The sequence below is a fragment of the Eupeodes corollae genome, chromosome 2 (genome assembly GCF_945859685.1).
Source record: "Eupeodes corollae chromosome 2, idEupCoro1.1, whole genome shotgun sequence".
In the NCBI taxonomy this organism is placed as follows: domain Eukaryota; kingdom Metazoa; phylum Arthropoda; class Insecta; order Diptera; family Syrphidae; genus Eupeodes; species Eupeodes corollae.
In genome coordinates, this window is record NC_079148.1 from 64,773,889 (window position 1) to 64,788,752 (window position 14,864).

Genomic DNA, 14,864 nt, shown 5'->3' on the forward strand with positions numbered 1-14,864 from the left:
GGATGGAAAACAGCATTTGTACATACTCCCCCTCTAACTATAGTCCAATAGCACTCACGTCCCTTCTTTCCAAGGTCATGGAAACGCTGATTAATTATCAGCTCTAGAAATATCTCGAAGAACGGAAGCTTTTTAATGACCGACAGTATGGTTTTCGTTGCAATAGGTCCACTGGTGATCTCATGGTTCTTCTCACCGAACAGTGGAACAAATGTTTACATCGTTTTGGAGAAAGTAAGATTATTGCACTTGATATTTTAAAAGCATTTGATAGAGTTTGGCACCAAGCTCTCTAATCGAAAATGCGTGCTTTTGGTATTGATGAATCTCTTCGTCGTTGGATTAGAAATTACCTTTCTAACCGTTCAATACAAGTTGCATTGGATGGTTCCAAGTCTGAAATTCATAAAATAAATGCTGGTGGGCCCCAGGGCTCCGTTTTGTCTCCGACTCTCTTTCTTATATTTATAAATTATCTTTTGTCTGCCACTTCTAATCCATTAACGTGTTTCACCGACGACAGTACACTCAACTTCTCATACTCGTTTCTAGATTCACATCCTTGTCCTTGGAATGTGGAACTTAAACGGCAGCGTATGATAAGCTCATTAAATTCTGATCTTGATAGCATTGTACAATGGGGAATCAAAAACCGTGTAGAATTCAATGATTTGAAAACTCAATGCTGTCTCTTGTCGTTAAATCGTAACACACCCCCGATGCCACTATCTATGAGTGGCACTTGCATCCAAGAAACTAATCAACTGTCAGTACTTGGTATGTGTATCACAGATCACCTTTTATGGAACGATCATATATTTGATATTGCCCAAAATGCTGCCAGGTGCTTGGGATTTCTCCGACGGTGCAAGAAAATTTTCACCCCTTCTGATCTGATTGTAATTTACGAAGCCTTCATCCGTCCAAAGCTTGAATATAATTCGCATATCTTGGCAGGCACCCCTAAAACAAGTTTAAATCTCTTGGATTGAATACAAAAAAGGGCTTTTAAATTATAGGCGATAGAACTATAATCGAACATTTACATCGCTAGAACACCGCCGCAATGTTTCATGTCTTTCGTTGTTTTATCGATATTTTTATAAACAATGTTCTGTTGAATTAGCCAGTTGCATTCCACCCCTTAAAATAATTGAGCCATAATACTCGCACTTCTAGGAATGCTCATCAGTTTGCCCTTGAGCTCAATTTCGGGCGTACTGTCAAGTAGAGAGATTCTTTCTTAAATCGCACATCGAGAATGTGGAATGCTTTACCCAGCTCTGTTTTTCCATATCTTCAAAACTTTAAGAACAATGTGCATCGGTATCTCCTCTTTAATCCTTCAATTTTAAATTTGCCTTAACTTCAAGTCCTTTACCGCGTCTTAACCAGCCCGTTGTAATTTTTTGTCAGGTCGGTTGAGGCGATCACTGAACATTTCTATCATTGGAAAAAATGTTCCAGTCGGAAATTATTTTCTGGCTGACATCTGTCATTGAAATTGTAACAATTAAAATAAGAGGGAATCTCTTAGTTCAACGATTCTATTCTTTTTTTTGACATAATAGAATCTCAGATGTTTAAAAAATGAATTTCCGTCAGAAATAATTAAAAGAAAAGTAAAATTAAGGAATTGTGCATTTAAACCTTTCTTCACAATTAAAACTGCCTCCAACAACCACACTCGAAACTTATCCTTATCATTGAAATCAGTCCGGAGAAAAAAAAGTTCCGGCTCAAATTAAATTTTAGTTTATGTTTTTTTCCAAAATTCAACAGAAGAACTTTGTGTAGGAAATTTATTTTCCTACAAGTTCCAAACTAAGGGATGTTGATCTTGATCTTTTTTAAGGTTTGAAAACACTTTCTTTAAAAAATAACTCCTCAATATTTATTTTATTTAACACAAAATTACATTTCATAACAAAATGGCTGAGGAGATCCCGACCATTCCTCCTCTTTAGCTACGACGTTTAATAATCTGTCATAATTAAGTTCGGAATGAATACACCTAATAATCGAAATAATCTATTAGTCAGCTGTATAATGTACACATGGAACTAACCCCTTAGTTAAAATGCTTTCCTAGATTTTGGCTTGACTTCGTTTTGAAGAGAATTTTGTATGGAAGCTATTTTAGCTTAAGCTGCGCATGAAAACTGATTTAATTCACAAATTCTCTTGTTGAGAAATGTGAAGGATATATCTTAAAACAAATAGTACATACAAATAATAAACAATTTTAAAAAGCACCTGGTTTCTTCAAGCGAAATGAAATTATTCATCATATGACCAAATTATATCATCATTATAAACTCAAACCTAATCCCAAATGTGTTTCCTGAATTCGTTCAATGTTATAATTTGCTGAACACACCCAAACCCATAATTCCTCCACTTTTTCCTTCAAAAATTGCAAATCTCTCCAAAAAAAGAAAGAGACAACTACTACACTAACTCGAGAAAAAGAAAAACCTTCTTCTTCCAGTGAAAATGTCACTGCGTTGTGGTTTTCAAATATTTTTGCCACATTTTAGTGCGTTTTTATAGTTTTGTTAATTCCATTTTGAAAAGTTTTCAATGAAAAAAATCAGTTTAATTTAATTTATTTCCAACTAACACACACTCTACCCCTATTTCCTTTGATATTTAACTAATCCAAATAAATTCTACTAGTGGCATAGCCTTCGCTTAGTTTAGTAGTTAAAAAAAAATGGCAGACTTCTTGGATTCCGAAGCCGAAGAATCGGAGGTAGATTTTCTTAATTTTTGTGATACATATCTGGGCCTTAACAATAATTTCATATTTAAGTACGTATATTCTAAATTTAAAATCTATTTTTGTGCTTTCGCACATCTCTTCACGTCCACGTGTAGGATGAGGAGGAGTTGGAGCCACATGAACGGAAGAAACTCAAAAAGAGTAAGGCAATGGCAGACAGCAGCGAAGAGGAGGAGGAGGGTGAGTTTCTTTTTTCCTTTATTGTCTTGTATGTCCGGACCCGGACCCGGAACGTCCCGTCGTTAAGGTCGTCATCATTCTTAGATACTCAGATAGAAGCCACATAATATGAGTTGGGATTTACTATAAACATCTTTTCTTCTAGACGACGAGGAAGTGCTGAGAGAGGAACTTAAAGATTTAATCGATGATCGACCCATCGAAGAGGACGGTAGCGACGGAGAGGATTCTGATGCATCAGGTCGGTCTAAGAAACGTAAGAAAAGCGACGACGATGATGAACTGGACGATCGACTGGAGGACGACGATTATGATTTGATCGAAGAGAATCTGGGAGTTAAAGTCGAAAGAAGGGTAAGTGGCGTTTTGTTTTTGTTTTGGCAGAAGATAAGTTACACATATTTACTATCTACTTGTAATTTGCAGAAACGTTTCAAACGCTTGCGTCGAATACAAGATGAGGAAAGCGATGGTGAAGAACAACCCGTTGACGAGGGACTAGCACGTGAAGCGATTGCCGAACAGCTCTTTGATGATGATGATGTGAGTACAAATCATTGTTATTCTATTCCATGGGCAAGAGTTCTTTTTTTTGTTTTTAAATCGATCCAAACTTATTTAGTTTAAATGAAAGGAAAGGAAACATGCTAAACTGGTAAAGTTGCTTTTCATATTACGAAAGGTTCGAACATGGTTGGAATATTTGTCTGATTATATTTTGTACATCTTAAATAATAATGCAAGGGAGAGGGAAATACATGACTACCCACTTCTAATGCTATCAACCGGAATGGCCTGCAGCTGGTAATCACTTCATAAAATAAGTAAATTTTACATTGGCTTATTCTGCACTTTAATAACAAAATATTGATAAATATAAGCTATGTACAGGTGGCACATGATCAAATACAGCTAAGGCCAAAATAATGGGATCAAAACTTAATTTTTGCTAATGAAACAAACGAATCCAGAATGTAACCATTTTAGAAATGGCGACCTCAAGGCAACCTAGCCTGGATCTAATTAGCGCTGTAGTGCGCCGTTTTGATACCAAAAACTAGTTTGACCTGTGATAGAAAGAGAAAGATTTATAGAGAAGCTTGATAGCGATTATGTTAGAGCCATTTTGTCGCATTGAGAAAAAAGATTAGATTCATCAAGTTCGTGAAAGAATGCTTTTCCAAAGTATTTCATTCTAGTGTTTGCCAAAGCAGGACATTTGCAGACGAAATGGATTATCGTTTCACTTTCTCTTTGGTCACTACAACTACGGCAAAAGGTGTTGTAAGAGATACCCAACTTCTCTGCATGAACTCCTATAGGCCATACCGGTACAAATCGCAACAATCCTGGCTATGTCTTGCCTTGGCCTGCATAGAAGATCGTTTGTATGGGTTTAATTATAGGTGGGCCATATCTTCCTAGATATAATGCAGTTGGGTAAGTTTCCCCACCTTCGGTTTGATTCAGTTTGGTAGATAGAAAAGATTTTACCCTTCATAGCAGCAAGAGGAATGATAACCATTTCCGCAAGTGAGCTATGAAGGGCCGATCCTTGCCCGTTCATTTCCCACGATACCACTATGGCCCGGAACCCAGACCAGGATGACACCGAGGTTAATATTCAGGCTCGCAAGCTCATCGCGACATTGCTGGACTAATTAAGATGAGAATATGGCTGAGTTAATGGCTTTGACAGCTGCCTGACTGTCTGTGAAGATAGCCGCATTTCGGTTTTGGTTTGGACTTTGTTTAAGTATCTTACATGCCTCCCTTATTGCCAGCAGTTCAGCCTGAAAAACGCTAGCAAAGTTGGGAAGCCTAAAGGATTTAGCTACATTTAGGGACTCAGAAAAGATCCCAGAACCAACTCCGCACTCCATCTTTGAGCCGTCGCCGTCAGTAAAGATGGTTGTGTCGAAACCTATCGACACGATGTCATCCTCCCAATCTTCTCTTTATGAGAAAATAACCTTAAAACCCTTACTAAGGCTCAAAGTAGGAGTGCAGTAGTCACTGTCTACCGAGATAATATCTGAGGGAATCAATTTCGTTGTGTTGCTGTGACTATAAGGTTTTAACAACCAACAGTTTGATTCCTTCAGCGTAATAGCGCTGCAGGAAACTATGTATTTAATAATAAGGTCGATTGGTTGAAGATCCAAAATAACGGTCAAGGCGTCCGTTTGGCAAGTACGCATGGCCCCTGTGGTGCCCACGCAAGCTGTTCTCTGAATCTTCTTTAGCTTATCAATATTATGGGCTTTGCTAAGAGCAGACCACCACACAATCGAACCATGTGTTAAAATCATCATTGACTGAAGTCCCCACTTTTTGCCGAAAGTTTTGCTGCAGGCGTAGAATGCAACACAGGCATTCTTAACCCGTACTTCAATATTTAGTTTGTAGTTTAGTTTAGGGTCGAGTATAACTCCCGAATATTTTGCACTGGAAGACAATGATAGGATTTGACCATTGAGTCGAGGTATCGCGAAGGGTGGTACTTTAGTTCTGGTGGTAAAGAGCAACAGATCAGTTTTAATTTGGTTAACTCTTAGTCCACAACTCGTGGCCCACCTGCTTACTTTCTTCAAAGCTGACTCCATGATTTCACTAATCACAGAGGTGTACTTTCCTGGCACCAATAGCACGAAATCATCCGCATAGGCTACCGCCTTCACTCCACATCTCTCTAATTTAACGAGAATTGTATCCATGACCAGAAGCCATAGAAGAGGCGAAAGGACACCACCCTGGGGTGTTCCCCTACTCACGTGTTTTGTTGCGATTGTATTGCCTAGAGTGGCTCGAATCCTCCTACCACTGAGCATGGAAATAAGCCATCCGCATCCAAATATATGCAATCTTTGATGACAGCTATAATAAATGTCGCAATTCTTTCTCTTCATTGTCCCTGATCCTATCCATCGTATTTCCTGGATCGCAGTAATATCTGCCTTATACTGCGAGAGGACAGATTCAAGTTTCTGAGTTGCACCTGTAGTGTAGAGGGTTCTTACTTTCCAGGTACAAACTCTTAATGCGTAGTCCGTTGTCGTTCCGGGTCTGATTACCATAAGAGGGGGTTCATTATCCGAGGCTGGTATCTCTCTCATAACTTCCAAGTATTTTTTTTACTGTGGAGGGGTTGTTAGCCCCTCGCACTAACCTCCAAATTTGTTTGGCCGTTGATAAGGTGCTTTTTTCCCGATTTTGCACCCGCCCTTACAAGTTTCGCAAGTTATATCTGAAGATATAACCAGTATCCGGTGGTTACCACGAATAGGTAGAGTAAACACTTGGTGTGTAGGAAAAGTTGCAGCATAAGCTCCCAGATCCTACAACACCCCATCACCGTCTTCGGCTTAGATATGGAAGTCTTTACCATCCCAAAGGGATTTCGTTCCGATGTCGTACTTTCTCCAATCACCTCCCTGATTTGCTTTAGGGCTGGATATCGGTAGTTTGCCTTTGGCTACAACAAGCTAGTAGTATGAATAGATAACAGATCCTTGGTAAGTAATATCTATGATTCTGAATCTTTTATCGGAGGTGGCGTATATGAAACTTAATTTTTCCTTGTTGTTGATACACCAACATAAATATAGTAAAAACAGTTGTTGCCACTTAGTCTGACTCCAAAGACGAATCCGCAACTAAATAAGCGCCACCTATTTAATTTAGAGAAACGAATCTTGTGGCGGCGGTTGGAAAGAGGAAGGATGCACAATCTTTGTCAGTACTATAACGAATCAGAGCGCATTTCGCCATAAGGATTCTTAAACGGTTAAATCCCACTAGACGCAGTTATAATTACAGATAAGGCTCAATTTTACCTGAACGGTGACGTAAATAAACAAAAGATGCCTCTTCATTCGCCGAAGTTTATCGTTTGGATGGATGAAGCAGCGTGGGGCGTTATCCATCCTATGGTACAGACAGCTGTTAAACGAGTTTGTGCGAGCGGAAAACTATAAAACAAGTATGTAAGCCGGCCAAGGCTTAAAACACCATCCCGACTACCCACTATCAAGTGCCAATTGAAGCCACCAAAACTGGTTCTCCTGCTTCACCCTATCAGTTCGGTCCCGTTCGGACACAGCCCTACTGAACCGAAGGAGCTCTGCTCCGCCTTGTGCCATGACATCCCGATTGTACAGGAGTCGCCTATTCACGGTTTGTCGTCTGACGTGGTAGATTAGCGGAACTGCCAATCTATCCTGTAACAGACCGCATCTATCTAAGAGGAATGCCTCTGGTGGAATGAAACCGCTCAAGCGTGCACTTTCAAAATACTCGTCGTTCGGATAGAACGCAACGAAAATTAAATTGTTAGTCGAAGACATAGCTCTTGCAATGTGACCTCGAACGAGTTTTATCACGAAATTGTCAATTCTGTTGATTCGAGCCCCGTTGTATAGGATCTCGTTGGAATAGTAATGCACATAAGAAGACTCGGCTGTTCGATATAAACCGGTACAGCGTCGTAAACACTGCCGCTCGAACACCCGAAACTTCTCCATCTGGGAAGGGGCAACGTTGAACCACACAGGACAACCATAAACGATCATTGGCCGTATGAGGGCCATGTAGCAAATTACCTTCACTCTGGGGTCAAGGTCACTCTCCAAATCAACCAGAACAGCACCTGTGCATTCTTGTTTTGATTTATTCCATTGGATATCAGAAACGAGTTTAGACGCAGCATGAATAGTGTCATGACCCGCCTTGAACCCGAACTGTTTATCCGGAATTATTTTGCTGTCCGCAGCCCACTTAGTCAAAGCCCTATTGAGGGTCTTTTCGAAAACTTTGCTGATACTCGGAAAAAGACTTATCGACCGAAGATGTGACGGGTTGGAGTTGTACTTTCTCTTTTTCGGGATAATATGATCCACAGAACCACAGCGGTCTTCCAATGCACTGGATAATATGCATTATTGAAGAGTGTGGTGTAAATGTCATTTGCTTCCATCGGTAAATGTCTTAGTACAACGTTGGATATACCATCGACACCTGCTGACTTTTTGTTTTTTATTGAATTGAAGATGAGCAGAAGCTCAACCTTCGTCACTAACAAGGGACTTCTTCCCGTTTGCTCGGCGATTATGGCATTTGCCAAGGAATCGTCATTGAACCGCATGAAACCGCGGTTCTCAGATCGCCATTGTGTCATATCATTTCGAAATTAAAAGTGATTAAGTAGGGTTTTGTTTTCCAGGTCGTGGTTGGGGCGAATGCTAACATTTACCTTGTACACTTGCTTTAAAGCAGCTCCCACCGCCTTCACTTTTTCCTTCGGATCTTCAATTATATAAAAGTCATCGTCAAAGATGGCTTCTTCTGGATCTTTTTGCGCTGTCCTGAGTTCGTTTCTGTTCTCTCCGGTTCTTTGGAGTTTCAGACTCGGAAGGTCACTGTCGTTCTTTTTCCTGAATATCTTGTTGATTATACTAGGGTCACTGGAATTAAGTGACCGGATCTTGCGGTCCCAGTACTTGTTAATTCATAACCTGTAGTTCTCCTTAATCAACAGATTGACATTTTTTTATTGACGACGTCAGTGTTCTAACCTCCAAGTCGTGTGGTCTGTACAAGTGTTTGAGTCTTGTCAGTAAGCTACTCTTGTGCCTTCGCAGTGCGTCAATAGTAGCGTTTCTGTAAGCGTCCATTTGGTCCCATTCTTTGTACTTTGGTATTGTCCGTTCCATAGTTCGTTTTATTGTTTCATCCATCAGTTGTAAATGTTGGTCAATTTCTGTATTTGTCAGGTTTCTGTTGTTTGGTGGGGCTATGCATCTCGAATGAAGTTCTCTTGCTAGGACGTTGGTGAAACGAGGCCAACGCATCTTACTGTAATTGTAAGAGTGCGATACAACGTATTCCTCCAACTCCACGCGTTCGTTCTGAATCTGCACTAAAGCAGCCAGTCCGCAGTGATCACTGTCGTACTCGACTGTCTGTAAGCAGTTTCGAGGGTGATTACCCACTTTGTCTGTTACTGTCAGTCTAGTGTCGTACAGTCCATCGCACTATCCTTCTGTAGCTGTAGAAGAATTATTTGTTTTTCCATTTTTTGCGCGCAATTTTGCAAAATGATTGATTATTTTTAATATTTTACTTTATTTCTAAATGACAGGATAACGAACGCCGTTCTGAACGCAGTCACAGAGAACCGGAAGTAGAACATTTCGACGACGAAGAAGAGTCTGACTCCGATGCTGATGATTTTATCGTTGATGACGATGGCAGACCAATTGCCGAAAAGAAAAAGAAACGTCGTCTCTTATTTAACGATGCGTAAGTCTTCACATAACATAACATTATATTTGTATGTATTAAATACTATTTAAAATTTTTCTATTTAATAGATCACTTCAAGAAGGTCAAGACATCTTTGGAGTTGACTTCGATTACGATGATTTCTCAAAATACGACGACGATGAATATGAATCCGAATCAGAAGGCGATGATTATGAAGAAGACGACGGCACCGGCGAACGTGAGAAACGTCCCAAAAAATCCACCAAAAAGAAATCCGCCAAAAAGACAATATTTGAAATTTATGAGCCAAGTGAATTGAAACGCGGACACTTTACGGACTTGGATAATGAAATACGAAAGACTGACATCCCCGAACGTATGCAGTTGCGTGAAGTGCCTGTTACTCCTGTTGCAGAGGGCTCAAATGAGCTTGAAGATGAAGCCGAATGGATATACAAGCAGGCGTTTTGTAAACGCTCTGTTTCCGAGCAAGAAAAGCCAACAGACGGAGGCTCACGTGACCGCTACCGCAAACCACCGAGTGCGATAGGAAAAATAAAGCAGACCCTTGATTTTATGCGAAATCAACAGCTGGAGGTACCATTCATTGCTTTCTATAGAAAAGAATATGTCAAGCCCGAGCTGACGTGCGATGATCTGTGGAAAATTTACTACTTCGATGGGCGGTGGTGTCAGTTGCAGTCTCGAAAGAACAAGCTGTTGTTGTTGTTTGAGAAGATGCGTAACTATCAGTTGGACAAGATCATGCAATCGTCTGATGCACCAATTCCTGATGATATGCGCGTTATCAAAGACGAAGACCTTGACAGGCTCCGGGAAGTGCAAACGCCTGAAGAATTGAAAGATGTTCATATGCACTTCTTGCTCTACTACTCTCATGAGATTCCTAAGATGCAAGAGGAATTCCGACGGAAGGAAAAAGAGGAGCGGAAAAAGGCCAGAGAGGAAGCCCGGCGAAAGGCGTTGGAGAATCTAGAAGAAGGCCAAGAACCGCCGCCTGAAAGTGAAGAAGTCGAAGAGATTGAGGACGAGCCCGAGGAACAACTGAAACAAGCCAGAGACTCTGGACCTTATGCAATGTGCAGGAAAGCCGGCATTTGTGGATTTGCAAAGCGCTTCGGACTCACTCCGGAGCAATTTGCAGAAAATCTGCGAGACAGCTACCAAAGGCACGAAGTCGATCAGGAAGCGATTGAGCCGGCCGATGTTGCGAAGCAGTTCTTGTGTCCAAAGTTTATGATGGTGGATGAGGTCATCCATGCCGCAAAGTTTGTGGTGGCACGGCAAATTGCGAAGGAGCCATTGCTGAGGAAATGCGTTCGCGAGATATTCTTCGAAAGAGCCAAGATAAATGTGAGACCTACAAAGAAAGGCATGAAGGAGGTGGATGAGAATCATCCATGCTACGGAATGAAATATTTGACAAATAAGCCCGTCATGGATTTGGTTGGTGAACAGTTCCTTCGTCTAAACATAGCTGAGGAAGACGGTTTGTTGGAAATAACGATTCTTGAAAAGATCGAGGGTAATACAGCGAGTTCATATTTAGAAGAAGCGAAGCAGCTGTACCAGCGTGATGAGTTTTCCAAAAATGTCCAGGACTGGAACGCCCTTCGAAGTGAATGTGTAGAACTAGCGCTTACAAAAATGGTCATCCCCGAAATCAAGAAAGAGCTTAAAGCGGTTTTGATTGCAGAAGCTAAAGAATCAATTTTGAAGGCCTGTTGCACAAAGCTCAGTAACTGGATCAAAGTTGCTCCCTATCAACCCGAGTTCACTGAAGAAGACGACTACGAATGGGACGCATCGAAAGGCATCCGTGTGATGGGGTTGGCTTACGTTCCCGACTACACGCAGGCGGCGTTCTGTGCTATAACATCCCACGAGGGTGAAGTCACGGACTATCTTCGGCTTCCACACATTCTCAAAAGGAAGAACTCTTATCGCGCAGACGAGAAACAATGTAAACAGTCGGACATGGCCAATCTAAAGGCCTTCCTGCTGAATAAGAAACCGCACGTTGTGGCGATAGGTGGAGAATCCCGTGAGGCTCAAATGATCCAACAAGATGTTCAAGAAGTCATTAAGCAGTTGGTTGAGGAGGAACAGTTCCCACAGGTTGCAGTAGAGATAATTGACAATGAGTTGGCCAAGATCTATGCCAATTCAAACAAGGGAGCAGCTGACTTCCGAGAGTATCCCACACTCCTGAAACAGGCTGTATCACTGGCTAGGAAAATGCAAGATCCTTTGGTAGAGTACTCGCAGCTGTGTGGTCCCGATGAGGAAATTCTCTGTCTGAGATACCATTCGCTGCAAGAGCAAATTCCCAAAGAGGAACTCCTCGAGCATCTGAACTTGGAGTTCATAAACCGCACCAACGAAGTTGGCGTGGACATAAACCTAGCGGTGCAAAACTCAATGACACTGAACTTGATCCAATTTATTTGCGGCTTGGGACCCAGAAAAGGCCAAGCTTTGGTGAAGATACTAAAGCAGACAAACCAGCGTCTGGAAAATCGAACCCAGCTTGTTACTTCATGCCATATGGGTCCGAAGGTGTTCATTAATTGTTCGGGTTTCATTAAAATCGACACCAACTCGCTGGGTGATAGTACTGAGGCATATGTGGAAGTGCTCGACGGTTCCCGTGTTCATCCTGAGACGTACGAATGGGCTAGAAAAATGGCTGTTGATGCTTTGGAGTACGATGACGAGGAGACAAATCCAGCCGGAGCATTGGAAGAAATTCTGGAATCACCGGAGCGTCTCAAGGACTTGGATTTGGATGCATTTGCTGAAGAATTGGAACGTCAAGGATTCGGCAACAAGAGCATCACTCTCTACGACATCCGAGCGGAGCTGAATTCGCGTTACAAAGACCTGAGAGTTCCATTTAGGTCGGCGAATGCTGAAGAGCTCTTCGATATGCTAACTAAAGAAACTCCAGAAAGTTTTTACGTAGGCAAGATGCTGTTGGCTACGGTGAGCGGAATATCACATCGAAAACCCCAAGGCGAGCAACTGGACCAGGCCAATCCGGTGCGCAATGACGAAACTGGACACTGGCAGTGTCCATTCTGTCTCAAAGACGATTTTCCTGAACTTTCAGAAGTGTGGAATCATTTCGACGCCGGTGCTTGTCCAGGCCAAGCGACTGGTATCAAGCTGCGCCTAGACAATGGGCTTTCAGGGTTCATCCATATAAAGAATCTATCCGACAAACACGTTAAAAATCCCGAGGAACGAGTACAAAACAACCAAGCTATTCATGTGCGAATAATCAAAATCGATGTGGAACGCTTCTCGGTTGACTGCTCGTCTAAAAGTTCGGACCTGATGGACAAGAATCACGAATGGCGACCGAGGAAGGACAATTATTATGATCAAGAGCAAGAGGACAAAGACCGCCGCAAAGAAGATGACTCGAAGAAGGTCAAAGCAAAGCAGCAATATGTGAAGCGAGTAATTGTACATCCATCGTTCCACAATAAGTCCTATGCTGAAGTGGTCAAAATCATGGAGAGCATGGACCAGGGAGAGGTCATAGTTCGTCCGTCGAGCAAGGGCTCCGATCATTTGACGGTGACATGGAAGGTGACGAATGATATTTATCAGCACATAGACGTTCGGGAAGAGGGTAAAGAGAATGCATTTAGCTTGGGTCAGAGTCTCCTGATTGGCAATGAAGAATTCGAGGATTTGGATGAAATCATAGCCCGTCACGTGAATCCAATGGCAGCATCAGCGAGGGAGTTACTAAGCTACAAATACTATCGTGATACAGGTGGCGGCCTTAAGGACAAGATGGAAGAGCTGCTCAAGGAGGAAAAGAAGAAAGACCCGAAGAAAATTCACTACTTCGTATCTGCTTCAAAGAACTATCCGGGCAAATTCCTGCTCTCCTACCTGCCAAAGACAAAATGCAGACACGAATACGTCACTGTAACACCGGAGGGTTTCCGTTACCGAGGACAGATCTTTGAGTCGATTAACACCTTCCTCAAGTGGTTCAAGGACCATTACTCGGATCCTCTGCCAGGAAATACACCAATGTCGACACCCCGCCCGCCAGCAAGCACAAGGACGCCCGGCTATAGTACACCGCAGTTGAGTGTAAGCTCGGGCTCAATCGGAAACCGATCCCATGTTCCACCACACATGATGCACTCCATGTCGCATGGAATGTCTAGCCAGACGCCACACTATCCTAACACGCCTGGCTACCAGGGCGGATATGTGAATACTCCGTACACACCAAGCGGACAGACGCCGTTTATGACGCCTTATCACACTCCTCACTCGTCGCAAACTCCGCGTTACAATCACAATACTCCGAGTCCAGCATCATCCACTTCCAACGGTCATTTTGCACGTCCAACAATTCCTCCGTCGTCTCATTCCCGGCATGGTGGATCGGTGCACGCTTCACCACAATCATATGGACGTTCACCACGTGAACCTGGTGGTAGTCGAGGCTCGGGCGGCGGCGGTGGTGTACCTCCACCCCACCATTCTCGATCAAATGCATACAGTTCGGCCCAACAAGAGAGCATGGACTGGCAAATGGCTTCGGATTCTTGGGCGCGTCGCAAACCATCTGCCTCCGGACAGCACGGTAGAAACCCATCGGGGGGCTTGCCTCCTCCTGCAATGCCGACGAGCAGCAATTCGGCAAGAACACCCCGCTACGAAGACTACCCACGCAAAACACCCCAATACGCAGAAGAACGACCAATGAGTCGATCCGGACGATCGGACTTCTCAAAGAGTCCACGATCAATGCGAAGTACGCCACGAACGAACACCTCTCCTCACTCAATGAACCTGGGCGATTCCACTCCACTCTATGATGAAAACTAGTTTTCCTTCCTCTCTCTCTTTCTTCCTCTCCTTCTTCTACTATTTAATTAATTATTAGTCTAATGCCAGACGCAATAAGTTAATGACTTTCATTTGAATTGATTTTTTATACAGACATACATAACTTTATATAGCCGCCCTTTTTAAATAATAATAAATTGATGATAAAATTGGAGCCACTAGACTAGACTCTCCGCTTCTCTTATACTACTTCTCGTTGGAATTTCAAGCGAAGCGCTTTGCATTGTGGTATATATAGAAAAAAAGTGGAATACACAATAAATAAATTGAAATTTTAAATTAAACTAAACAAAAAGAGAACAAAACAAACAACAAAAAAAAAAACAATAGAACGTATACAAAAATTAGGCAAACCAATAAAACAGTTTTAGTAATTTAATTGATCGATATAAAATACAAAAAAGAATAAAACAAATATTATACAATATATTATCTGAATATATATATAAAAAAGAAAGCAGCTTAAAAATAGTTGCATTAAAAATTAATAAAATAAATTGAAAACTAAACTATTACAACTCGAGTTTAATAAAGCTACATAAAATTTCTTTGAAAAAAGTATTTGTAGATTTGCATTTTGTTTTATATTTTTAATTGGGCTTTTTGATAAAATCCTCTATGGTCTTATTGTGGAACAGGGCACACAAATCCGAAACAATTTGATTCATTTTAATCTGCTTATATGTAATTCATTCTATGGTTCGTTGTATTTCGATTGACTGACGGTTTA

General features: G+C 41.8%; 1 protein-coding gene across 1 annotated transcript; it reads left to right on the top strand.

Moving 5' to 3' along the window:
- Window positions 1-2,484: 2,484 nt before the first annotated feature.
- Window positions 2,485-14,695, top strand: LOC129944064 (transcription elongation factor SPT6). Its single transcript, XM_056053223.1, has 6 exons — window positions 2,485-2,755; window positions 2,881-2,965; window positions 3,111-3,319; window positions 3,392-3,508; window positions 9,105-9,265; window positions 9,337-14,695. The coding sequence occupies exons 1-6, from the start codon at window positions 2,717-2,719 to the stop codon at window positions 14,111-14,113; spliced, it is 5,388 nt and encodes a 1,795-aa protein (XP_055909198.1). The 5' UTR covers window positions 2,485-2,716; the 3' UTR covers window positions 14,114-14,695.
- Window positions 14,696-14,864: the final 169 nt, after the last annotated feature.

What these genes read in the sequence shown, in the direction of transcription:
- LOC129944064 (XM_056053223.1), top strand. Translation starts at nt 2,717, where the DNA reads ATGGCAGACTTCTTGGATTCCGAAGCCGAAGAATCGGAG. An exon ending in CCGAAGCCGAAGAATCGGAG is followed by an intron (nt 2,756 to 2,880) that starts GTAGATTTTCTT and finishes GTCCACGTGTAG; the next exon opens with GATGAGGAGGAGTTGGAGCC. An exon ending in CGTCTCTTATTTAACGATGC is followed by an intron (nt 9,266 to 9,336) that starts GTAAGTCTTCAC and finishes TCTATTTAATAG; the next exon opens with ATCACTTCAAGAAGGTCAAG.